The sequence below is a fragment of the Scyliorhinus canicula genome, chromosome 10, assembly GCF_902713615.1.
Source record: "Scyliorhinus canicula chromosome 10, sScyCan1.1, whole genome shotgun sequence".
Classification (NCBI taxonomy): domain Eukaryota; kingdom Metazoa; phylum Chordata; class Chondrichthyes; order Carcharhiniformes; family Scyliorhinidae; genus Scyliorhinus; species Scyliorhinus canicula.
Genome location: NC_052155.1, coordinates 17,685,347 through 17,713,183, shown reverse-complemented (window position 1 = coordinate 17,713,183; position 27,837 = coordinate 17,685,347). Strand labels below are relative to the sequence as shown.

General features: G+C 45.7%; 1 protein-coding gene across 2 annotated transcripts in view; it reads right to left on the bottom strand.

Annotated features, from left to right (window-relative positions):
- Nucleotides 1-27,837, bottom strand: part of LOC119972251 (protein spire homolog 1-like) — a 265,885-nt gene that overhangs the window by 140,621 nt on the left and 97,427 nt on the right. For both annotated transcript variants that reach the window (XM_038808654.1, XM_038808655.1), the window contains exon 3: nt 6,313-6,543. In XM_038808654.1, coding sequence (XP_038664582.1) covers nt 6,313-6,543 — 231 coding nt within the window. The remainder of the gene's footprint in view (nt 1-6,312; nt 6,544-27,837) is intronic.

The following is a 27,837-nucleotide window of genomic DNA, read 5'->3' as shown; positions in this document are numbered from 1 at the left end:
GCTCGAGTAGCGTTTTTTTCAAGGGCCGGTGCAGACTCGATGGGCCGAATAGCCTCCTTCTGCATTGTAAAAAGATTATTATTATTAAGTATGTAGTTATGTTATTAATCAACAGTCATTGTTCAACCATACAAGCCTCTAGATCACTTCATGAGACAACTTCCAACCTTACAACACCTGCCACCAAATTCGCCTTGGGGCTTTACATTTGATTTGTTAACTCTGCCTGACCCATTGATCAAGTGCTACCAGCATTTCCTGGAAAATTATTATTGAAGAGTATGTGTCAAGAAGAAAGACCTTAACACTGAGATACCAAGAATACTGGAAATGCTCCATGTCTGAAAGGTGCTGTGATGATGAGATTGCAGAAACAATGAACAAGATAATCTAAATTGGTTTGAAATGTGGTATTGTTCATTTTATCACATTCACATTTGGGACAGGTGTTCCAGAAGATAGGATGGTCCGTGTCCTGAAGGATTCAGACTAATTAAAACTAGAATAAGCATTTCACCAGCTGCGGTTATACGCCACCCTATTTGGGCAGCACGGTAGCATAATGGTTAGCACAGTTGCTTCAGAGCTCCAGGGTCCCAGGTTCGATTCCCGGCTTGGGTCACTGCCCGTGCAGAGTCTGCACGTTCTCCCCGTGTCTGCGTGGGTTTCCTCCGGGTGCTCCGATTTCCTCCCACAGTCCAAAGATGTGCAGGTTAGGTGGATTGGCCACGCTAAATTGCCCCTTAGTGTCCAAAATGGTTAAGTGGGGTTACGGGGATAGGGTGGAGGTGTGGGCTTGGGTAGGGTGCTCTTTCCAAGGGCCGGTGCAGACTCGATGGGCCAAATGGCCTCCTTCAGCACTATAATCTATAATCCATCGCCAATAGGGTGTGTTAAATCTGCAGTCCCTTCCCTTGCACAACTTCATTCATCTATGCAAATTGGATCTCCTGTGATTTCCTATTCTTAATAACCTGAGGAAAGGCTGAGCAAGACAGGTCTGTACATAGTAACATCGGAATATAGGAACAGGAGTGGGCCATTCAGCCCCTCGAGCCTGTCCCGCCATTCAACGCGACCGTGGTTGATCTGTGGCCTAACTCCATATACCCCATATCCTTTAATATCAACAAAAATCTATCCCATATTTAAAATTAACAACTGTTCCAGCTTCAACTGCAGTTTGTGTGAGACCTCCAAACCTCTACCACCCTTTGAGTGAATACGTTCTTCCCAACATCTCTCCTGATGTTTGGAATTTTCATTTTTAGACTATTTCCCCTCACGCTTTAGAATCCCCCATCCTGTGCCAACATTTATTGTCCATCCCTAATTGCCCTTGAGGGGGCAGTTAAGAGTCAACCCCATTGCTGTGGTTCTGGAGTCTCATGTAGGCCAGACCAGGAAAGAAGAGTAGACCTCCTTCCCTGAAGGGCATTAGTGAACCAAATGGGTTTTTAACGACAGTCAACAATAGTTTCATGGTCACCTTTAGACTTTTAATTTATTGAATTCAAATTTCACCATCTGCAGTGGCGGGATTTGAACCTGGGTTCCCAGAGCATTACTATGGTGTACTAGCCCTGTGACACAATGCTACTACGCCACCACCTACCCTATCTTTTCCTGTTAGTATCCTGAACACTTCGATCAGATCACTCCTTAAACTCTAAATTCGAGCTGCAGTCTTGAAGAATAAGAAGGTATCAGATTGAAGCAGAAGAGATTCTGAGGAGTTTTCAGGAGGTAGATGCTAAAAGGATACGGGGGAAGGCTCGAACTCGGGGGCACTATTTCAAAATAAGCAGTCGCCCATTTAAGGCTGAGATGAGGGGGAATTTCTTTCCTCAGAGGGTATTTAGCACACAGAGCTGTGAAGGTTGTCATTCAACATATTCAAGGTTGAGACTGACAGATTTTTGAATTGTAGGGCAGTCAAAGGTTATGGAGTTCTTGTATCTGATTTATGTCCAACAATAGATGTTGAGCAGTAAAGGCCAGTTGGGGGCGCAATTCTCCTATTTCAGCCTAAGTGCTCCCACCCACGGAAAAACCGGAGTGTTTCCCGCTGGTGCTAGGAGCGATACCAATGTGACATTCATTAGCACTTTTAAATTCCTTTTCACAGTATCGGGCTTTACACTGGACCTAACCTCACTGACAGGTCTGGGCCCCAGAGATCAGGCTGCCATTTTTAAAGGGCACCCTGATCTCACAATAATGTTGCAGCCTCCCCCCACCCCCCGAATCGTTGGCAAGGCCACCCCTCTGCCAATGGGAGTGACATGCCGTTATGGAATCGCCAAACACCCCCCCCCTCCCATCTCCCCCTGCAGCCCCCCTCCGCCCCTCCATTCAATCCAGTCCAACATATTCCACCATTTAGGCCCCTCCCCTGGTAGCACCAACTTGGCACCTTCAACTTCTGATGGGGTGGGGGGGGGGGGGGGGCGCAAGGAGATAAGGACTCTCCCTACCCTTGCCTCCTGGGTCCTGAGGAGGGTCCTTCAGGGGAGGTCAGGAGAGGGGGAGCCTTGGGCTGAGCAGGAGGGGCTCAGATCAGGGGTCTTTCCTACGATGGGGTCGTTTGGCTGGCGTCCACATCAGTAGCATTTTAAAACCTTTAAACAGTCTTTCAGCTTTTCAAACTGAAAGATCTGTGAGAAGAAAGTGAAAGCCTTCTCTCTGTGTCCCTAAATCCTTTAAACTCTCTCCCAGCACATCAAGATCAAAGATTTGGGGCAGCACGGTGGCGCAGTGGGTAGCCCTGCTGCCTCACGGCGCCGAGGTCCCAAGTTCGATCCCGGCCCTGGGTCACTGTCCGTGTGGAGTTTGCACATTCTCCCCGTGTTTGAGTAGGTTTCGCCCCCACAACCCAAAGATGTGCAGGAGTAGATGGATTGGCCACGCTAAAATCGCCCCTCAAATGGAAAAATTGAATTGGGTACACTAAATTTTTTTTTTTAAATCAAAGATTTGTGAGATTAAGGTAAAAGTCTTCCCTTTAAAGTGTTGAAAACCTTTGAGGTGTTTTTTCACAGGCAATGTCATTGCCCTTTAACTTCTTCAAGCCTCCGTGCAAGCTTAGAATCCTAAAAGCTTTGAACAGCATTGTTTACATTCAATTTTACAGACCATTGCCTTTTAGAAGTCTCTTGGTTGACAAGTCCTAGCAATTTCAAAGGAAGGATTAGCTTTGTTTATTTGTATAGCTCTATAGGGGTCCATTAATGCTGAAGTTTTTCCTCTTTGTGCAGCTGCTATTTCTAACCCCAGTTTTTTTAAAAAGAGGCTGTCTCTTTGTTCTGAAGAGTTTCCTGGAAAGACTAAGTGAGGGGGCAGCATTCAGACTGAGCACCTTGTCACAAGAGGCTGGTGAACTGGGCTTCTTGCCCAATAGTGATATTTAAATCAGCTTTAATGAGGAGTTTGCATGTTCCTGCCGGACCTAGGCAGGAACCTTGCCGGAGGCCGATCATTTTTGGCCACTCACCCGATTCGAAGGGCCATCACAATTCTCCTGCCGCTGGATAATGGACCAGGAGAATTCCTCTCTCTGCCCTGAAAATCTTATCCTAACACCATAAAGAGTACTGGACCAGAGCGGTTATGTTACTATATTATAATCCAGATTTGGAGACGAGAGTTAAAATCCCACTGAGGAGTTCAAATACAGTTAATTAAATAAATCTGGAGTTAAAAGGCTAGCATTATAGAACATAGAACAGTACAGCACAGAACAGGCCCTTCGGCCCTCGATGTTGTGCCGAGCAATGATCACCCTACTCAAACCCACGTATCCACCCTATACCCGTAACCCCCCCCCCCCTTTAACCTTACTTTTTTAGGACACTACGGGCAATTTAGCATGGCCAATCCACCTAACCCGCACATCTTTGGACTGTGGGAGGAAACCGGAGCACCCGGAGGAAACCCACGCACACACAGGGAGGACGTGCAGACTCCGCACAGACAGTGACCCAGCCAGGAATCGAACCTGGGACCCTGGAGCTGTGAAGCATTTATGTTAACCACCATGCTACCGTGCTGCCCAATTATGGTTGTTATAAAAAAAACATCTGGTCCATTAATTGTGTTTTTGGAAAGTCTGGTCAGTATGATTTCCCACTAGGGTTGACTTGGAAATAGACTAACAAGCCACTTAGTTGTACCAAACCACTACCTCGGGGTTCAAGAAAGTGTCTTATCACAACCTTCTCAAGGCAGTTAGGGATGGGTAATAAATGCTGACCTTGCCAGTGAATGAATAAAACCCTCCTTTATACTGTGGACCATAAATGGAGGTGTCAGCCTCATGCCCTTCAGTCAGAACTTGTTTGTTCAAATAATTATTCCAGAAATTCGAAAACATCCTCTAGGCTGACACTTCTGAGGGAATGCTGCATTGCCAGTTGTATCAGTCTTAATTTAAAACCAAGGTCCTATTGGTCTCCTCAAATAACACTTTTCAAAGAAGAGCAGGAGACTTTGATAGATAGCCTGGCCAAGATTTATCCCTCAATCAGCAGATGGTCTAGTCATTTATTTTGTTGCTGTCGATGGGAACTCGCCGAGTGCAAATTGGTTCAGCCTGCAAGAGTGGCCACATAATAAACACGGTTAGCTGTGTCAACAGAATTGAGTTCAGGAGTTGTCGAGCTCCGAAGGTGCCGAGGAACTGACTCTTCTCGAGGATAAGCAATTTTCTGCCAACATCGTCAACCACCTTCATCGCATTTACCTCATCCTCCATCAAATGAGATTATAGAGGCAAGAGGTTAAATAGATTTATGAACATATTCTAGACTGATACTTCAGGGCTGTCATGAGAGAGTGCATCTCAAGCACTGTTTTTCATGTCAGATATTAAACCGAATCCCCATCCATCTTTGAAAGATCCTGCGGTACTATTTCACAGAAGAGCCGCAGTTTTGTATATCACTCAACTAACACCACCAAAGATTACCTGGTCATTATCTCATTGCCATTTTTGGGACCGTGTTGTGTACAAATTGATTCTGACATTTCCGAGGACTGTGACCATATTTCAACTTCTCACTGTGAAGCAAACGCATCGGGAGGTCCCCAATCTTGTGAAAGCTGCTATATAAATACAGGTTCTTTCTTTGCTTTCTCCCCGATTAACCTACTCACTGATCATATCTTTCCACCCAAATGACTGTGCCTCACCAGCCCAAATCTGCCTGACGTAAGATGGATGGAAGCAGAATGTTCTCCCTTATGAATGCAAAGCACTAGAAACAAGCTCTATTTATTAGTTAACACGCTCTACTATACATTTTACCAGAACAATACTGTCTAATTTAACTCTAAGGATGTGACAAAAATAGTTTGCGCAGACTGCAGCCACATACTTTTTGCAATTAATCTGTCGAAATAATGGCAGTCTAAACGGTTGGCAATCTGCTTGTGCTTCAGCTGTGGAGGTGACAAAGCTGGAAACAATCCCAGTTAATTCAGTCACGCTGCACATTAATCAGTACCAAAGCTCATCGATAGACTAGACAATTATTTACACAAAGCAAATAATGAGCGATGGGTCGGAGTGTGCTGAGAACTTAAAACATAGGTGGAGACGGTTTAATAAAGGGAAGGTAAAGTCACCATAGTCCCAGATGACCATAGGCTACTTTCCTCTTTGAGGGGGAGAGCTGACTGGTGGTGATTTAACCTGAGGGTCACCACACTTCAGGCGAGGGGTTGAGAAGGCTGGACCTTCATGACTAACCTCAGCAGGTACGGGAATAGAACCCACGCTGTTGGCCTCGCTCAACACCACAAGCTAGCTGTCCAACCGACTGAGCTAAACCGGCCCAGGTGGCACTGCCAGGCTGGCAGGGCCAGTGCCAGGCTGATAGTGCCAGTCTGTCTGGGTGGAATTGAACTCACATGGTTGGCGTCGCTCCGCATCATGAACCAGCCGTCCAGCCAACTGAGCTAACCGACTGCTGTGGAGCATAAATAGTCACATATCTCAGTTGGGCTGGGAGACCTACCTTTGTGCTGTAAACTCTGTGTATACAGTACTGTGCTGATGCACAGTATTGCGCGACACATTCTTATGACAAGTTTCACTTGCTTCTTTTGCTCTGATCAATCCGAGGCCAACACAAAACTTAAATATTTAAACAGCGAGCAGAAGATCATTCCAGGCTGCAAACGGGCCTGTGCTGCTTGATGTCAGCTCTCACGCCTGTTTTATGACCCTCTCATAAATGAATGCCTGCTGCTCAAGAGAAAAGTCCACATTTCACACGGGATATGATCATTTAAGATAAAACGAGGACTCACCATCATTACGTGTTTAAAATGTCTGATGGTGACAATTTCTTTCTGCTCCTCTTCTTCATCTTGCCCATCGTATCCTTCATCCAAGTTCACTTCTGTCGCCAGTACATCATCCAGAATATTTGTCATCCGGCCAATCAAATGTTCCAATGGCGGACTGAGTTCCCGTTCTTCATTATCCTTCAGACCCCAATCCAAGGCTTTGTAAACAAGAATTCCCACCGATTCAATCACCTACGTGGATGGAATGAAAAATCCATATTAGTGGGGCGACAAAGGAACTTTTGGGAATATGGGAACAAAGTTTAGATTATTCAGGCCATCAAGCCTGTCCCAAACTTTTAATGAGATCTTGACTGAACTATATCGCAACTCTGTCTTAATTATAATCTTAACTATATCTTAATTCCACCCACCCCCTTGGTTCTAGATTCCTTAATACCCATGCCTAAAATGTATCGATTCCAGTTCTTAAATTTTCATTTGGCCTTAATGGATTTTTGTGATGAGTATTCCAAGTTTCCAACACTCTTTGTGTGAAGAAGTGCTTCCTAACATCACTCCTGAATACAGAGTTCTAATTTTAAGGTTACACTTGTTCCAGAGTCTCCCCACAAGGAGAGTTTTCCTCTATCTACTTACTCCCTTAATCTTCCATCCTCAAGGGAATATATGTCTAGTCTATGAAACCCGTCTTCATAATGTAACCATTTTAGCCCCTGGCTGTGACCACCATCTCAAAGGGGTTGGGGGAAGTCCTTATGAAACTAGCAAGTGCATTGCTCGCTAGGTATTTAATCACCTCAGACCTGCAGTTTTATGGTTCTGTTCCCTAAAGAGGTACTCCATCCCCCACTGACAGCAGTGTGCACCATCTACAACAGGGGTGGGCAAACTACAGCCCGCGGGCCGCATGCGGCCCGACAAAGGTTTTTATGCGGCCCGCCAATGAGGTGCCCAGAATCATAACCGGCATTTTTGAAAAGCCGCCGGGAAAAGCCACTGAAGTAAATGCGCTTATTCAATAAGCGCATTTACTTCAGCGGCTTTTCCCCAGCGGCTTTTCAAAAATGCCGGTTATGATTCCGGGCACCTCATTGGCGGGTCGCATAAAAACGCGCGTAGTGGGGTGGATGAGTGGGGCTGTCTCATTGGTCGGTTTAGTTGGGTGTGCGACCAATAGGAGTCCAGGTTACAAACAATAAGGCTTATTGTTTGTAACCTGGACTCCTATTGGTCGCACACCCAACTAAACCGACCAATAAGGCAGCCCCACTCATCCACCCCACTACGCGCGTTTTTATCGTTAACTCGGCTAGGCTGTGCTCCTGTCAGTGTTAAGGATCAGCACAAGCAACTTGACACCTGATTTCAGCAAACTGGTAAATGACTGCAGTCAGATGCATCATTCTCATTGACATTGTTCTGTTACTTACTGAGTTGCTTTGTTTTTCAAATAAATGTGCTTTTTTTTCTTTAAAGACCTTTTATTTTGGCTATTTAAAATATTAATTATTTTACTTAATATACTATGCGGCCCTTTAAAATTGTGAATTTCTGAATGTGGCCCTTGCACGGAAAAGTTTGCCCACCCCTGATCTACAAGATACACTGCAGCGACTGACCAAAGCACCTCCCAAAGCCGCGATCTCTACAGAGAAGGGCAAGGGCAGCAGACGTATGGGAATTCCACCATCTGCAAGACCACCTCCAAGCCACAAACTATCTCAATTTGGAATAATATCTTTGCCGTTCATTGTCACTGTGCCAAGCTCGCTCCCAAACAGCACCCTGGGTGTATCTACACCACAAGGACTATAATGGTTCAAGGGTAATTAAAGGATGGGCAACAAATATTGGCAGCCTATCACAAGCCATGAAAAACTATGAAGGGAAATATCCCGAGCAGAAATGCCTCCCTTTCTTCACACGGCAACGTCTATACCTCCAACCACGGGTACCCAACATCTCCAGAGGCACCAGTACCAATTTACCACAGAATTTGTTGCTGAATCCAGGTGAAAGTTAGGGTTGGTGGAAAGTTGGTGGAGGTTAGGGTTGGCAACCCTTGAGGATTGTCCTGGAGTTGCCTGGAATGAAAGATTCATAATCTGCACACTGCCGTTAATAAATCCAGGAGAAAAGTATTGGCCACTTGTTTTATTTTTTCTGAAGAATTTTATGTTTATTTGTAATAGTTGGAAGATTAGAAAAGAGGTTGTTTGAGTGGGTCAGGCAGTTGGAGGTAAGGGGAATGTTGTAAGGAAGCCTCCAGGAATACATCCAACCAGAGTTGGCAACTCTGAGGCAGGTACACTGTACAAATGACATCAGATACAAAATACCACAAGGATGGTTCAGAAGTTCCACAGATTCCACTAATTCTATATTACAATATGCACCAATAATTTAACAAATCTATCCGATTCACAAATGTCCTTTAGGGGAGGAAATCTGTCGTCCTTAACATGGACTAGCCTACATGTGACTCCAGATTCACAGCAGTGTGACTCTTAAATGCCCTCTGAAATGGCCTAGTAAGCCACTCAGGGTAATTAGGGATGGGAAATAATGCTGGCCCAGCCAGCAATGCCCACATTCCATGAATGAATTTTAAAAACCAACCACAGATAGAAGATTGCCGCATCCTGCAACATACATGGACAATCCAAACCTCTAAACCTGGCCAATAGTGAACCCAACTACAGCCTCAGATGTATGGACCCACCTGAGCTGACACAGTCACGAGGGGATGAATGGCCTCCTCCTGTTCTGTAACCATGCTATAATTCTATGACTTCTGTAATACCGTGAGGCATTTATTCCCCATAAACACATGTGATGATTCAGTTTAGATATCCCATACAATCTATTACTGTAGCACATGGCCCTTTTGGAATTAACTTTCCCAAAGTACTGTTGAATCAAGGTTTTAATGATATGCAGGCAGTGACAAATTGGTTTCTCTGTTGTTTTTCCCCCGTTGCCTTTTTATTTGGCGCATCGATTGCCTCCGTTTCTTAAAGTTACTGATTTGTTGCTCGTCTAGAATTCCATAAGAGGCAAGTGTCTTCCGATATCTCATCCAACCTGATTAATGACAGTGAATGGAGCCAGGCGATTTCAGCACATGGACCATTACAACAGAGTTTGTGACTGTCCTCCTCCCCCTGTCCACTGTCAGCACCTGTTGATACATTAACTCCAATAAGAATGTATAGCCAACCTTATTCTTCCCAACTCTGGTCAAATACAGACTGCTTAGTGCTGCTTCAGTTAAGGTCTGTTCGGTCAACAAAGACTGGAAACCTAACCTAGGACCATGCTTCTCTGTAACTGCAGTAATTCATCAAGGCTTTTTTGACAGTGCCTCTCAAACCCATGCCCTCTGCAACAACCCAAAGATGCGCGGGAACACCATCGCCTCCAAGTCACTCACCATCCTTACTTGGAACTATATTGTGGTTCCTTCACTGGGTCAATATCCTGGAGCTCCATCCCAAACAGCACCGTGCGTATGCCCACACAGACTGTAGCGGTTCACAAAGGCATCAACCACATTCCAACCTTGCATTTCCACGTTCAATTTCAGCCTCAAGCTGGAAACACAATGATCCTGATTTTAACTTCCTACGCACAGAAAGCAGGTATGGTGCTCAATTAAAACATGGCGAGTCACTTACCCACCAACCCCCTTTGATCCTGCTGCCTTCCTGATGTTAACTAGGCTGTTTGAATATTTGAACAAGGCACCCACAGGGCTGGGGTTAATTACGACTAACATTAAGATCGAATCCAAAATATCAACCAATAGCTTGAGCAGGGTAGGTTTTGGTCAGCTCCCATATCAGGCAAACTTATCAAAGAATAGATCCTGGTGCAAAAGAAGACCTGACGGTTAAGTTTAAGTGTCTTGGGCCTCCCTTATTATCACAAGAACTGGAGTTGGCCATTCAGGCCCTCGAGTCTGTTCCACCATTCAATGAGATCATGACTGATCTGTATCTTGACCCCATCCACTTGCCTTCACTCCATATCTCTTAATACCCTTGGATACTAAAAATTATATCCACCTCAGATATAAAATTATTAAGCAAGCTAGCAACTACTGTTTCTCATGGGAACTCTACCATTCTTTGTATGCAGAAATGTTTCCTCATGTCTTTCCTGAACAGCCAGGCTCTGGCTTTAAGGTTGTGCCCCGTTGTCCCAGACTTGCAGGGCTCCAGGGATGGAGCGATGGGCTGGATTGGCCTGCATGTGACTTCAGCCCACAGCAATGTGGTTAACTCTTAGTTGCCCTCTGAAATGGCCGAGCAAACCACTCAGTTCAAGGGCAATTAGGGGTGGGCAACAAATGCCGGCAATGCCACCAACTCCCACATCCTGTGACAGAATAAAGGTCTTGCCCCGATTCTTCCCTCATCTCCCCACCCCCACTGACAACCAGGAACCATTTGCACAGGTTCTTGACTGCAACCTCCAATCACTCGATGCCTACATCCACTGCTTGGAAATTCTTTTGAAGCAGTTTTGCCAGAAATGACTGACCCCCTGGCTAGGCCTGTGGTGCCAAGTGCCCGCCTCCGGCTGGCAAATAATGTCTTAAGACCATAAGACATAGGAGTGGAAGTAAGGCCATTCGGCCCATCGAGTCCACTCCGCCATTCAATCATGGCTGATGGGCATTTCAATTCCACCTACCAGCATTCTCCCCGTAGCCCTTAATTCCTCGCGACATCAAGAATTTATCTATCTCTGCCTTGAAGCCATTTAGCGTCCCGGCCTCCACTGCACTCCGCGGCAATGAATTCCACAGGCCCACCACTCTCTGGCTGAAGAAATGTCTCCGCATTTCTGTTCTGAATTTACCCCCTCTAACTCTAAGGCTGTGCCCACGGGTCCTCGTCTCCTCGCCTAACGGAAACAGTTTCTTTGCGTCCACCCTTTCTAAGCCATGTATTATCTTGTAAGTTTCTATTAGATCTCCCCTTAACCTTCTAAACTCCAATGAATACAATCGCAGGATCCTCAGCCGTTCATCGTATGTTAGACCCGCCATTCCAGGGATCATCCGTGTGAATCTCCGCTGGACACGCTCCAGTGCCAGTATGTCCTTCCTGAGATGTGGGGCCCAAAACTGGACACAGTACTCCAAATGGGGCCTAACCAGAGCCTTATAAAGGCTCAGTAGCACATCGCTGCTTTTATATTCCAACCCTCTTGAGATAAATGACAACATTGCATTCGCTTTCTTAATCACAGATTCAACCTGCATGTTTACCTTTAGGGAATCCTCGACTAGCACTCCCAGATCCCTTTGTACTTTGGCATTATGAATTTTCTCACCGTTTAGAAAGTAATCTATGCTTGGATTCTTTTTTCCAAAGTGCAAGACCTCACATTTTCTCAAGTTGAATTGCATCAGCCATTTCCTGCACCACTCTCCCAAACTGTCTAGATCCTTCTGCAGCCTCCCCACTTCCTCAGCACTACCTGCCTGACCACCTAACTTTGTATCATCGGCAAACTTCGCTAGAATGCCCCCAGTCCCTTCATCCAGATCATTAATATATATGGTGAACAGCAGCGGCCCCAACACTGAACCCTGTGGGACACCGCTGGTCACCGGCTGCCATTCCGAAAAAGAACCTCTTATCCCAACTCTCTGCCTTCTGTCAGACAGCCAATCCTCAACCCATGCCAGTAGCTCACCTCGAACACCATGGGCCCTCACCTTACTCAGCAGCCTCCTGTGTGGCACCTTATCAAAAGCCTTTTGGAAATCCAGATAGACCACATCCACTGGGTTTCCCTGGTCTAACCTACTTGTCACCTCCTCAAAGAATTCTAACAGGTTCGTCAGGCACGACCTCCCCTTACTAAATCCATGTTGACTTGTTCTAATCCGACCCTGCTCTTCCAAGAATTTAGAAATCTCATCCTTAACGATCGATTCTAGAATTTTACCAACAACCGAGGTTAGGCTAATTGGCCTATAATTTTCCATCTTTTGTCTTGATCCTTTCTTGAACAAGGGGGTTACAACAGCAATCTTCCAATCGTCCGGGACTTGATTCCAGTGATTTTTGAAAGGTCTCAACCAACGCTTCCGCTATTTCTTCAGCCACCTCCCTCAGAACTCTAGGGTGTAGCCCATCGGGGCCAGGAGATTTGTCAATTTTAAGACCTTTTAGCTTTTTTAGCACCATCTCTTTTGTAATGGCAACCATACTCAACTCAGCCCCCTGACCCTCTATAATTTTTGGGATATTACTCATGTCTTCCACTGTGAAGACAGACGCAAAGTACTTATTAAGTTCTCCAGCCATTTCCTCGTCTCCCATCACTAGCCTTCCGGAATCAGTTTGAATTGGCCCAATGTCTACTTTGGCCTGTCGTTTGTTTCTTATGTATTGAAAGAAACTTTTACTATCATTTCTTATATTACTGGCTAGCCTGCCTTCATATTTGATCCTCTCCTTCCTTATTTGTCTCTTTGTTAACCTCTGTTTGTTTTTGTAGCCTTCCCAATCTTCTGATTTCCCAGTGCTTTTGGCCACTTTATAGGATCTCTCTTTTCTTTGATACATTTCTTGACCTCCTTTATCAGCCATGGCTGTCTAATCCCTCCCCGGATAATCTTTCTTTTCTTGGGAATGAACCTCTGTACAGTGTCCTCAATTATGCATACAAACTCCTGCCATTTTTGCTCTGCTGTCTTCCCCACTAGGGTCTGCTTCCAGTCGATTTTCGCCAGTTCCTCTCTCATGCCCTCGTAATTACCTTTATTTAACTGTAACACCATTACATCCGATTTTACCTTCTCTCTTTCAAACTGCAGACTGAACTCAACCATATTATGATCGCTGCTTCCGAAGTGTTCCCTTACTTTAAGATCATTTATAAAGTCTGGTTCATTACATAGCACTAGGTCCAGAATAGCCTGCTCCCTTGTGGGCTCCATGACAAGCTGTTCCAAAAAGCCATCTTGTAAGCATTCCATGAATTCCTTTTCTTTGGATCCACTGGCTACGTTATTTACCCAATCCACCTGCATATTGAAGTCCCCCATGATCACCGTGACCTTGCCTTTCTGACATGCCTTTTCTATTTCCCGGTACATGTTGCGCCCCTGGTCCTGACCACTGTTAGGAGGTCTGTACATAACTCCCATTATGGTTTTTTTGCCTTTGTGGTTCCTCAATTCTACCCACACAGACTCCACATCATCCGACCCTATGTTGTTTAGTGCCATAAATTTAATTTTGTTCTTAACTAACAAGGCAACCCCACCCCCTCGGCCCACCTCCCTGTCTTTTCGATAGGTTGTATATCCTTGGATGTTTAACTGCCAGTCCTGAACCCCCTGCAGCCATGTCTCTGTGATGCCTACCACATCATAATCATTCACGATGATCTGTGCCATTAGTTCGTCTACTTTGTTACAAATGCTACGAGCATTCAGGTAAAGTGCCTTAATGCTAACTTTCTTATCATTACAGATATTGGAAGTCCTAAGATGTCCAAAGTTATCCTTCCTTTTTGTTGCATTCCCAGTCTGCCTCAAGCTTAAATCCACCTGCTTACATGTTATCCTCCTGCGTATCTTGCCATTTAACTCCATGCTCCCTGTCGCTTTCACTTTCCCTTCCCCCCAACTCAGAAGTGTCTTCTGACACATGTAAGGGGAAGGTCAGCTGCAGAGATGCCAAAAGCACCCAGAACGTACAGTTTTTCCAGACCCGATATATTCATAACGTTTAAGTGTCTTATGTAGGTGGTCTCAGAAAATAAGCACTTTACAAAGGATTGTTATGTTTTTTTGTTTAAAACCATCCTTTCAGAGTTTCCCTGTAGGCCAATTTGGATAAAAATAGACTGAAGAGTGAGGGGTAATGAAATGTTTATAAAGTGGAGAGTACATTACAAAGCAAATCTACTGCCTTCAGAGAGAACCAGAATTATTGCATTCTGAAGGATTCATCTGCAACCGAAGAAAATAAATACCGGTTCCTTCCCATCTACAGTTGTTTACCAGGCTAAACGAAACAAGTAACACGTGAGACTGTCAGACAGCCTCTAGGCAAATACTGGAAACATATGAGCATACTTCATAGATTATTTGGAACAATTGCAAAAGAAGTGGAGAATAGGATTCCTGTGTAAATCACAAGTACTTTGTAATTGCATTTAGAAACTGCTTAGGAGATCTCATTTTGGAAGATCTAATTCAAGAGCGGACAATACGGTCAATGGAAGAGTCCTGGGGAAAATTGATGTAGAGAGAGATCTGGGAGGTCAGGTCCATTGTACCCTGAAGGTGGCAACACAGGTCGATAGAGGGGTCAAGAAGGCATACAGCGTGCTTGCCTTTATCAGACGGGGTATTGAGTACAAGAGTTGGCAGGTCATGTTACAGTTGTATAGGACTTTGGTTCGGCCACATTTGGAATACTGCGTGCAGTTCTGGTCGCCACATTACCAGAAGGATGTGGATGCCTTGGAGAGGGTGCAGAGGAGGTTCACCAGGATGTTGCCTGGTATGGAGGGTGCTAGCTATGAAGAAAGGTTGAGTAGATTAGGATTGTTTTTGTTGGAAAGACGGAGATTGAGGGGGGACCTGATTGAGGTCTACAAAATTATGAGAGGTATGGACAGGGTGGATAGCAACAAGCTTTTCCCAAGAGTGGGGGTGTCAGTTACAAGGAGTCACGATTTCAAGGTGAGAGGGGGAAAGTTTAAGGGAGATGTGCGTGGAAAGTTTTTTACGCAGAGGGTGGTGGGTGCCTGGAACGCTTTGCCAGCGGAGGTGGTAGAGGCGGGCACGATAGCATCATTTAGGATGCATCTGGACAGATAGATGAACGGGTGGGGAACAGAGAGAAGTAGATCTTTGGAAAACAGGCAACAGGTTTAAATAAAGGATCTGGATCTGCGCAGGCTGGGAGGGCCGAAGGGCCTGTTCCTGTGCTGTAATTTTCTTTGTTCTATCTGATTGAGCCAATAAGGCAGTTTATTGAAGCCTAGTCACTGTAGGAGAAGGATTTTTTGGCATCGCAATCATGTGGTTCTCGGCAGCGGGTGGCGGCGCACCGTTCGCTGGTGGCCGGATTCTCTGTTCCCCCCCTCCATCAATGGGAATTTCCATTGAAGCCACCCCGTGCCGCCAGGAAATCCGCGGGTGGCGTTGCGTTTTCGGCAGGACCAGGGAATCCTGGCACCAGTCAATGGATGGGGAATTCCAGCCAATGTCCCACAAACAGAGACGTGATGATGACCAAATAATCTGATTTCAAACACAGTGTTGTTTGAGTAATAAACGTGCAGGACATACCAGGGATGACGAGCGTCACGGAATCATTTACGTCCTTCGGAGAGGACAGGCTGGGCCTTGGTTCACCTCTCACTCGGAAGCGGGAGCAGGAGATCAGTGTGCGAGACACAGCCAGCCGCACTGGGAAGGCCAACCCGGCCAGTTACTCCAGCAGGGTGTCTGGATACGAGTTTCTCTGGGCCCTCACACAAGGTGTTTTACGAGATAGGCCTGCCAAGAAGATTCAGTGTGGGGGAGCAGAGAACATGTTCACCTCTGGGCTGCTAAGCAGCTAGGTGTTCACAAAGGAAGCTTGCGTCCACACATTTTGCAGCATTGGTAGAAGTTCAAATGGCTGCCACGCACGCAGGCTCGAACGGCTCTACCCTACAGAGGCAGATTGTGGACCCACTAGAACACGGGCTTTCAAAGTCCTCTCCCGTAGATCAGTGGAAACTAAGTGCCCCAACCCCATGTCGGCGGAATAGAAATGTGCTGCATTTTTATAACTGCACAGTGATAAAGTTAACCATCTTCCTAATTTCAGGTTGGCTTTTGATTAAATTCATCCAAGTTGCTTAAATAGAACTCAGCAGGAAAGGTTGTTAAAACACAAGGTCAGATTTTTATTTTATTGAGTTGTTAAAAGCCTTACTGAATTTTACTAGCTTTCTTAATAGTGAAATAAAGTTTTAATCAGTGCCCTGTTTTCATGAAGTTCTTGTTGCTCATAAAACAAGTTCTTCCCTCGTGCCCTGACCACACCCAACCATCCCCTTGAAAACACATTTAGCAGAAAGGTATTTGCAGACCACTAAATAATGCATGAAAGATCTGCGTTATCCTGGCCGTGATGATGAACCTGGGGCTATTTTGGTTTTTGGATTATTCATCTTGAATTGAATGAACGTGGTCAATCAACAAATTTCAAATTAATTAGCAGCTTTGTCACTCATATCTCTTCAATCTGCTGCTGTTTCTGTTTAACCATCAACAACAGCCGCCCGTGCATTTCAAGGGAAGAACGTTTGGACTGGAGACAAATGGGTTGACTGGGCAGCCTCAAAATCTAATCTCACACATGGAGGGCTGCAGCTGGGAGCGCAAAGCTGGGCGAGACTTGACAAACCGACAAAACAGAGTGACTTGTTAACCAGAGTGAGGGGGAATTCGGCGAGAGTGACAATTAGGGACAGAGGGGAGAAGATGGTGCTAAAAGTAATTTAAACCAAGGGGTGACAGTGACTATACGAATAAATAATCAGAGTAATTAATTAGAATTGAGGAGATCAAATTAAACTTATGATGTGGAGATGCCGGCGTTGGACTGGGGTGAGCACAGTAAGAAGTCTTACAACACCAGGTTAAAGTCCAACAGGTTTGTTTCAAACACTAGCTTTCGGAGCACTGCTCCTTCCTCAGGTGAACCTCACCTCACCTCACCTGAGGAAGAAGCAGTGCTCCGAAAGCTAGTGTTTGAAACAAACCTGTTGGACTTTAACCTGGTGTTGTAAATTAAACTTAAGTAGAGGGTACAAACATCAAAAAGATTAGAATTGCAGAAAGTAAAAATCTTTTATACATAAATAACAAATAGGAAAGTAAATAAAAAACAAGACAATTTATCTACAAATTAATCGGAAGTCAAGCAAAATCCATCTAGTGAATTCATTCCAGATCTGAACTAATCTGTATTGTATCAATAATCAAATTACTATAAAGAAATAAATTGTTAGAAAGTAGAAAAGACAAGCTGTGTCTGGGACTGTGATGTGTGGGAGTTTCTGGATTGCAAGACTGTGTACACTGAGTGAATTCAGGCAGCATCACTTGAGCTGGACTGCAAGTTAGAGACACACTGTCATCAGTGAAGGGGATGATTTTTCTGGATAGCTTTCTCCAGAGTACCAACGCCCCAGAGGAAAGCAAGAGGCTCAGGAAGAGGAGAGCAGTCATCGAATACTCTGATCAAATTCAAAGTAAGCTAATTGAAAGGAACAACATTATGACCATTTCAGAAAGCTAAATGTAAGGGCGTGACAGAAACGGATGACAACAGACTGGTGATGTCTCGGGTAAAATAACAGAAGAACAATTTAGTTACTTAGTACAGGGTCGGCATATACCCCTAAGGGTCGGAAGTAGATTTATGAATAACTTAAGTCAACACAATAGAGAGCCATATATCTGAGGTTGACGATGACACATAGATTAATGGAATTGTAGATACTGTGGACGGGAGCATAAAATTACAGAATCTCAGAGATTAATGCTTTCTTTTAAAAAGAAAGATGTTTAAATAGAAGAGTAAACAGGTGGTATTTTTGAAGAATAGGCTTGCAGACCAAGGTACAAAGAAACAAGAGCTTTATTGGAAAGGCGATTACTCTACAGGCTGTTAGGATAGACTACCAGTTGCCCACGCAAATGGCTGATACAATCGATAAATCACATGATCGGACTCTTAAAGTGACCTTGTACCAACTAGGAACACATGAATACACACTTTCCTCCCCCTTTACATTGGAGGTTCCTGCAATGAAACACAATATGACGTTATCAGAATTTATCAGGATCGCGTGATGCAGAAATAGCCACTTTTCCATAGGCTCAGGCTTTACTCTCTTATAATTCATCATTTATCCTAATTACCAAGCACTGATCTGCTTAATCCTTGAGTTAGCCATTGAGGTAATGTCCCTAGAAGACCTCTGGATGAGTAATGGTAAGAATATGCCGAAAATGTCAAACAATCTGCCGATAAAGGGGCACAGGTGGATTCAGAGGCAGGTTTAGCTCACTGGGCTAAATCGCTGGCTTTTAAAGCAGACCAAGTAGGCCAGCAGCACGGTTCGATTCCCGTACCAGCCTCCCCGGACAGGCGCCGGAATGTGGCGACTAGGGTCTTTTCACAGTAACTTCATTGAAGCCTACTCGCGACAATAAGCGATTTTCATTTTCATTTCAGTGGGGTGGAGTGGCCCTTTTCAATATGGCAGCCTGATCCCCAAGAGGATCTTGACAGGCGTCCTTCGAGGCAATTCTCGGAGGCGGTGAAAATGAGGACTGTTGATACTATCCGTGTCATTGACCAGCAGTTCGGTATGCTGACTCAAAACCTATGTGTTCCTGAGGCCGAGTTACAGAATACCAATTAAAAGGCTTGATGATACTGAGGAGAGAATCCCGAGCAATTAACAAGTTGTTTCCTTGGCTGGAGTTCAAATTCAATCCTTGGAGAACCAGCTTTGAGGCATGTCAGGAATCCTGGAAGATTTGGAGAACCGAGGTCAGAGATAGAGTATCAGAGTTGTCAGTCTGTCTGAGGGTGGAGAGGAGGGATCCTATTCAGTTCTTGGAGAACTGGCTACCACGTTTCTTAATCTGGACGTGAAGGCTGGGCATGTCAAATTGGAAAGGACGCACCAAAACCAATAGATAATCTTCGTCCCAAGCCCATAATCATTTTCTTCCATCGTTTTAAAGATCATCAGTAGATTCTTGAAAAGTTGAGACCTGACTCCACGAGGAAGCGGGGATTTCTTTCTTACCACTTTTCCTTACCAATGGAGGAATGATGACCTCATTCCCCAGAGGAGGCAAACAGCGTGTTCAGATAGTTCAATTCAGGTAACATTTGGTTTACTCCCCCTAGTCTTGCCACAAAGTACCATGTCCATAACTTCTGACAGAAGTGGATAATTTCTGGAATACTTCTTAACTTGTCCTGCGGCTACAGGAGTGTTAGCTCCTTCTTTGGATTAGGAAATATTACCATTCAAGCATTCATTGACAACACATGAGATAAAGATAATCAAGAGAGTCCATTGGCATTCTCCTGGAGATTTGATTGATGGTATTTTATCATGTATATATATATATATACACACACACAGATATATATGTGGGCAGCACAGTAGCATAGTGGTTAGCAGAATTGCTCCACAGCTCCAGGGTCCCAGGTTCGATTCCCGGCTCGGGTCACTGTGTCTGCATGTTCTCCCCGTGTCTGCGTGGGTTTCCTCCGGATGCTCCGATTTCCTCCCACAGTCCAAAGATGTGCAGGTTAGGTGAATTGGCCATGCTAAATTGCCCCTAGTGTCGGGTGAGGTTACTGGGTTATGGGGATAGGATGGAGGTGTGCAGTTGGGTAGGGTGCTCTTTCCAAGAGCCAGTGCAGGCTCGATGGGCCAAATGGCCTCCTTCTGCACTGTAAATTCTATTCTATGAACAGCAATGCCCATCTCTGTATCCGGCTCACTGCTGAGATGGAATACCGGTGTGCAGCGGCCCAAGTGTCGTTGTCAATGATCGATGATCCATTGGTAAAGTAAGTTCCTTTCATGTAGGTTTTGGAAAAAATATTTGATTCTGAAAATGATAGAACAGTGGATCACAATCTTTTCAGTAACATGGCACACTTCAATGAGACAAAGGGCGCAATCTTCCGGCCACGTTGCACTAGAAAAGCATCTCGCCACCGCGACGCAGAGTGGCCGGTGAAAGCCGGGGGGACCCCGCTCCCGGGATCTACCTGGCTCGCTACGCCTCGCGAGAGTCAACGCAATCTTGCGGGACATTGCAAGGGGAATCCCGCCCACAATGGGCGGGGGCCCACAATGGGAGGGATCAGCTTTTGGCAAATCTGCATGTAAGAGCGAGGCAGTAAGCCTTACTTTAATGTGCAGTTTACCAGACGCTTTGGGATTCAATCCCGTCGCCTAGGGGACCTCGGGCAAGCGCTGTTTGGTACTGGTTCCCACAAATGGGGACCAGGCAGAATGGCACTCGTGGAGGATTCTGAGGGGATTGGTGGCCTCCAGCAGCATGACCTTTGGGCAGGGTGCTGCCCTAGCACTGCTGGTGCCACTGTGTACCCTGGCACTACCAGCCTGCCACCCTTGCAGTGCAACCTGGGTTCTGGCACTGGCAAGGTGCCCAGGTGGCAATGGCACAGGGTGCCAGGTTGGCACTGCCAAGGTGCCAGGCTGGCATATTTTGCATGTGTGTGATTGGGCCAGGGTTGCCTCCCATGTCGCGTTCGGAGCAGAGCTTCCCCACGGTAAAAAACTAGGGCTATGTGTGGCCTTGTCCACGCGTTTCTCGTTCAGGCGCCTTATTCAAAGCGAGTCGCGTTGAATAGCCATGTGTTTCTCTGCACTGCTAGTGCCAGGAAACACGCGGCTAAACACTCTCGCTCAAGAAGTTTGTTCCCTTTTGGGAAGATCGTGCCCAAAGATTTCCACGGCACTCCCATTTTCTTTCAGCTGAATCGATTTCTCATTAATGCCCCACAATGCAGTAGCAAACCAACATTGACCAATCGCATTTAAGGGGCAAGGCCACCCAGTGTCCAATCTCAATGGAGTGGAAACATTTGACACCTGCAAATATTTGGTGGTACGAAAGTGAAGGGAAAGAATGTGCGCAGAAAGAGTTTGTGCGTGTGTGTAGAAGTCAGGTATTTTAAATACACTTAATATAGGTAAAAAGGCTGTTTAAAGCATAAATATTAAATCCCAGTTTTAAAATGAAAGAAACATACAACTTCCAAACTCAGACATGAGTTTGGGAAACACAGAACCACTGATAAAAACATCACATTCTTTCAAGGACAGGGGCTAAATCCCATGGGCTGTAAGGTGGAATCATTAAAGGCTCCATTGTTCTGATTTCAGGCCACTTGTGATAACAGCCTGAACCACATTCCATAACGTATGCAAGCCGAAACATTTTAGACTGTGTTAAGATAGTTTCAAATATATTTTTGAAATTATAGTATGATGAGATGACATAACGTCTTAATTGTTGCAGATAAGCAACAATTGGAAGTGGCGTTGCATCGTGAGGATGGACGGCTTGTTATCAAATCAAATGTGTTTTGAATATAGCTTAAACCAATTAGGATTATATTGGGGTGTGATCGGATCGCTTAAGACAGATATGAAATAGTATATCCATGGATGATTTGGCCACCATTTTGGACAAAAAGAGACAGAGACAGAAAGAGAAAGTCAGAAAGAGACAGACAGAAAAAGACAGGAAAGAGACTTCTGGCTGCTCACCCTCCCCCTTCAGGATCCTGAAGACACGATCCGAGACATCCCTGGCCCTGGCACCCGGGAGGCAACATACCTTTCGGGAGTCTCGCTCGCGACCACAGAATCTCCTATCTATTCCCCTAACCATTGAATCTCCTATTACTATTGCTTTTCTATGCTCCCCCCTTCCCTTCTGAGCCCCAGAGCCAGACTCAGTGCCAGAGACCTGGCCGCTGGGGCCTTCCCCCGGTAGGTCATCCCCCCCAACAGCATCCAAAACGGTATACTTGTTTTGAAGGGGAATGGCCACGAGGGATCCCTGCACTGTCTGCCTGTTAGTTTTCTTTCCCCTGACTGTAACCCAGCTACTCTTGTCCAGTACCTTTGGTGTGGCTACCTCCCTGTAACTCTTCTCTATGACCCCCTCTGCCTCCCGGATGATCCGAAGTTCATCCAGCTCCAGCTCCAGTACCTTAACACGGTCTCTGAGGAGCTGGAGTTGGGTGCACTTCCCGCAGGTATAGTCAGCGGGGACACCAGTGGTATCCCTCACCACCCACATCCTACAGGAGGAGCATGCAACTGCCCTAGCCTCCATCCCCTCTTACTTTACAGAATTAGCTGCCCTGTGGACCAACTGGACCTCCGCCCTCCGGCTCTGCTTCCAGTCAGCTGTACTCTAAACTCCTGGTTCCCTTCACGCTCTTTGATAAATATAGGAAATGAAACGTAAGGAGCACCTTACTGCCTCCTCACCTAACTCCCTCAGTCACCAAACTCTCACTGTAGCACTCAAATGCCACAAGCTCAGCACTCAGTTTCTTAACCCTTTTTGGTTGTCTGCGCACAGATCGTCAATTTTTCTATTTTTTTTTACTTCTCCGGGAGTCTACCAGCATGGTGCCGACCTCCTCATCGCCAGTTTTTTGATAGGCTTGTCGACCACTGGAAAGGTGTTTATTCTATTAGGATAGACCGCCCGTTTGCCCGCGTGAACGGCTGATGACATCGTCAATATATCACATGATCAGACTCTTAAAGTGACCCGTTACAACCAGAAACAAACATGAAACGCAACAAAATAGAAGAAAACAAAACTGCTGGCAAAATTCGGAAAAGGGAATATATAGTAGCATGTATATATGTTCCTGGTCGGTATATCACAGAGCATGCTGACAAAGTTGTTTGACAATTCTGCAACTCAAAGGAATGAAGGAAATCCTGAAACAACAGCTTGATTCATACACTGGAAATTGTAACCAGAACAGGTTCACCTGCAGTTTTTAAATGTCACTAAAGTATGATTCCTCACACATGCAAGTGTCATTCCTAAACTAAATGTTGATGTCAGAGAAATGTCATGGGCTGGATTCTCCATTATTGAGATGATGTCCCCACGCCAGCATCAACCGTAGAGTTTTACTCCTGAAATTTCTGGGAAAATGTGACATGAATTCCTCGCCCTGCGGGCTAGCAGGGACCCGGAGTAAATATCATAAGTTTTGCTGCAGATACGTGCGCCCACACTTCCGGGTCAGAGGCTGCCTATGCGCACGGTGGTGGCCTCTAGCAGAGCTGGACCCGAATAAGAGCCCCCCGATCGGCCGCGCGTCCGACCGTCAAGCCCCACACAAGCATTCCCCGGCCGCCTGCAAGGCCATCGCTGGCCTCCGATCGTCCCGCCCCCGACCAGGGCGGCCGCGGACTGAGTCCGCAGCCGCCACACGAGTATCCTAACCGGCAATACCAGGTTAGTTCCACGCCGACGAGAACTCGGCCGGTCGGTGATGGGATGATGTCAGAGTGGGCCTCTGGCAATGGACCCTGGCGGCGCGGCGTACTCCCCGGTGACGCTGCTTTTCGGTGCCCGGAGAATCGCCGAATCGGCGCCGGGTCCGATTACGCATTCGGAGTGCGGAGAATACAGCCCCATACATGAAATGAAAATGAAAGAAAATCGCTTATTGTCACAAGTAGGCCTCAAATGAAGTTACTGTGAAAAGCCCCTAGTCGCCACATTACAGCGCCTGTTTGGGGAGGCTGGTACGGGAATCGAACCGTGCTACTGGCCTGCTTTCAAAGCCAGCGATTTAGCCCTGTGCTACACAGCCCCTAACAGAAACATCTGTTTCTGGATTCATATATTGGCTCCTCTCTCCCCCACCCCCACCCCCACAATGTCTTAAATTTTAATGCCTCATTATCATTTTGTCATGATAACACACCATTTTCCTACAATCCCCTCAACCCTCCTTTCCGTTGGCTCTCGCCCCCTGTGCATTTCCCCTTTCATTTTGCCTGAGAATCCGTAAAATGGTACTTTCAGTTGCAGAGGTATCTCTCTCTCTCTCTTTAAAACTCTCCTTGGGCAAATCACTCCTCTCCACATCTGCTTCTCTGGCTCAGTGTCCATTTTTGGATTCTAACTCGGGGAAAATGGCGATGATATATTTTTGTGTAATCTGTCAATATCTGTGAAGAGCTGGAAACTAATTAACTAGGAGCTAACTGGTATGTAGTGTTCTGGGATGGTGGGGGGGGGCACAGCTCATGGCTGCACCAGGGACTGACGTGATGTGTCAGAGAACCAGTTCAAACCGCTCCTTCTTTTGTGCTGTACAAGACAGCATGGCAACTTAGAGAGTTCAGATCTTTCCAAGCTTGAAGTTTGATTATTACCAACATCTGGCCACCAAGAGACAACAATTAAGAACACATTGCAATACCTTTGAGATATTTCTCTGTTAAAACATGCCAGTTGTTGTCACATCTGCTGGTATGCTGCAGCAGATGAAGCATTTTTCACGAGGAATGTTAGGTCCAGTTAAGGATGAAGCAGCCGAAACAAAGGTGAAATATTATCATCGGGAAGGATCACACACAGGTTAGTGATTCATTTGTAACCTACCGTACTGAAGTCCCTGTTTTCCAGTAACAAAGATGGTCAAGGAACAGCAATGGTGGTGGGAGTGCAAAAGAGGACCTCATGTCATACAGGACAGGAGGGGGCCATTCGACCCATCATCTCTGTGTCAGGTCTTTGGAAGAATTATCCAATTCATCTCACTTCCCTGCACTTTCCTATAACCCCGCAAATATTTGCTTTTCATGTATGTATCCAATTCCCTTTTGCTAATCCTTGTGCCACCATGCCACCCATCATTATGTAATGGATTCTCTTGGCGTTGTTTCTTTTCCATTCAATTTACTGACCCCTTTTTAACGTCTTTCTATACGTATGACGAGCTTAGGTGGTCAGGGCGGTACGAGGCTCTCGATCAGATTAGTCGCATGGAGTGTTAGGAGATCAAATGACCCAGTAAAATGTTGCAAAATGTTTTCACATCTCAAGAGCCTTAAGAAATGAAAATGAAAATCACTTATTGTCACGAGTAGGCTTCAATGAAGTTACTGTGAAAAGCCCCTAGTCGCCACATTCTGGCGCCCGTTCGGGGAGGCTGGTACGGGAATTGAACCGTGCTGCTGGCCTGCCTTGGTCTGCTTTAAAAGCCAGCGATTTAGCCCAGTATGCTAAACCAGCCCATAAGACTGATGTTGCACTCCATCAAAAAACACATCTACATGTTAAAGATCACGTCAGCTTGTGTAAAGTATGGGTTGGCCAGGTGCTTCACTCCAACTTTGACAGCAGAGCTAGGGGAAATGGCAATTTTAATTCACAAAAGAATACAGTTCTCCCCCTTAAATGTATGTTCAGACCCTGGTGGACATTATACAATAGTTAATGGCACATTTTAAAAAATCCTTGTAGCTTGGGTGAACATCTATGTCCCTAACTGGGGCGATACAAAATTAATCACATTGTTTCTATCTTCCTTTCTTAATCTAGACACCAACCATCTTATTGTTTTATAAATCCAAAGCTGGATCGCTCAAGGCCAAAGACCTCTTGTTTCTGGCATTTCCAAGGCTCTTTCCACTTTTCTGACTCAAATGGGTTGTGTGGACTCTCAGCGTTTCCTCCAGCCGGTCACTGGGGACTTTTCCCACTTCTCTCATGTCCACCATGCTTACTCACACATCAACCGTTATCTTGGACAGCTCCCCACAGTTAGAACAGTCGAGTATTCTATCATTGTTATATCAACCCACTCGGCCCACTCCCTCGATCTGGCCCTTACGTCCAAAGCCAAGGGCAGCCCCCATGGAGATCTGACAAAATCCTACTGTCTGACAAGGAGTTTTGTAAATCTATATCCACCAGTATAGATGTTTTCATTAAAACAAAAATCTGATTTCACCACCCTCAAGGTGGTTCTCCGGGGAAATGAAGGGTGCAATTGAATGGCCTCATCACGCCCGACTCGGTGACACGATGTGGCTGTTAAATCCCACGAGAGGCCTCTCGCAAGATTTGCGACGCTCGGAACGCCTCACGAGGCCATGTCGCGATCTGGATCTCACCCTCACTTGTTTAAATATGTCTGCGCCTTATTCTCCTGGGGCCTAGGAATTAACACCCATGACTGGAACCCTCGCCATGGCGCCGATTAGCCCTGGTCCACACAAATGTGGACCAGGCGTAACGATACCTAGGAGGGTCTATCAGGCCATCGGAGGTCTCAGGGTGGTATGTCTCTGAGCAGGGTAGTACCCTGGCTCCCGCTGGCACATGGGCTCCTTGGCACTATCACCCTGCCACTGCCAGGGGTGCCCTGCTCTTAAGAGGCGAGGTGGGGGAAGAGGGGAGGCTCAAAGACCCCTGAAGAGGCAAACTGGGATAGTGGGGGGCCCGGAGGCCATGACGGGGATTCCAAGGGGGTTGAAAGATCCGGGCGGCATTTTTAAATGGGGACTTTTTAGTGAATATGGGGACAAAGCCAGTCCCTACTAGCTCACCAGCTTAGGCACCAATCTGATCATCGGTTTATCGCCCAGATCTATGACGACTCCTACTACTGACTACTACTACTGACCCCTCTGATATTAATTTGACCTTTGCTTCCTTTTATCCTCACCTCTATAAACCTGATCTCCTGTCACAGAGCATGGTAATGGCTGACTCCCTAAATAATTTGGATGTTCCATCTGTAGATGTGGACAGGAGCAGAGACTTAGAGTGCTTCCCCTTTGCGCCTGGATAACTGTATTAAGTTGATGCAAAGTGCCCCAGGCCCCAGGACCTGACAGCTTCCCTATTGATTTTTATAAAAGGTTCTCCACTCAATGTGCGGCCTTATTGCTGTATGTTTAATAGCTCATTATTTCATGGTTCTCTGATTGAAGCTTCCATTTTGCTTGTACTCAGAAAAGACAGGGACCCTGAAGAATGTGGCTCATATCGGCCTATCTTTCTTTTAAATGCAGACTTAAAGCTCATTCAGGTACTGATGAGCCGCTTTGAGCCATGTCTCCCTAATATCTGATGACCAAACTGGTTTTGTAAAGGAATGCCAATTACCCTCGAATATACGGCGTCTTCTTGACATCATTCTTTCCACAATGGCCTTGCCCATCCCTGAAGTTGGTGTCACTCTGGATGTGGAGAAGGCTTTTGACCGGGTGGAATGGGATTTCCTGTTTGCAATTTTGGGTAAATTTGAGTTTGGTCCAAAATTTACTTAATGGATTTGCCTTCTTTATACCTCCCCTACCGCGATTGTACACGCTAACTCGCTACACTCAGAGTACTTACCATTATCCAGGGGAACACGTCACAGGTGTCCTCTGTTCCCACTGCTCTTTGCCCTGGGATAGAACCCCTGCCAATAGCCTTAAAGTCGTCCACATTTCTGATGGGTATCTTTTGAGCTGGTGCGGAGAACCGTGTGTCATTATATGCTGATGGTCTCTTACTTTATATCACTAATACTGTTGTCTGTGTTGATGGCATAATGAATATTCTCGGATAAATTGAATACCAACAAAAGTGAGTCTTTCCCAATAATCACCAGTGCCAAACAACCTCACCAGGAGCTTTGCAATTTTGCATATCTGGTGTTGGTTTTTTGCTATTTAGGTGTGAACATATCAATCACACTTTCTTGTGACCTATCATAGAACAAACGTCAAGCCTGGTCACCAAAATTAAAGTGGATTTACAGCACAGGAGGGATAGTTTGCCTCTTTCCCTAGCTGGCAACATTCAATCCATAAAAATGAACGTTCTGTACAGATTTATGTTTATTTTTCAATATCTCCCTATTTTTC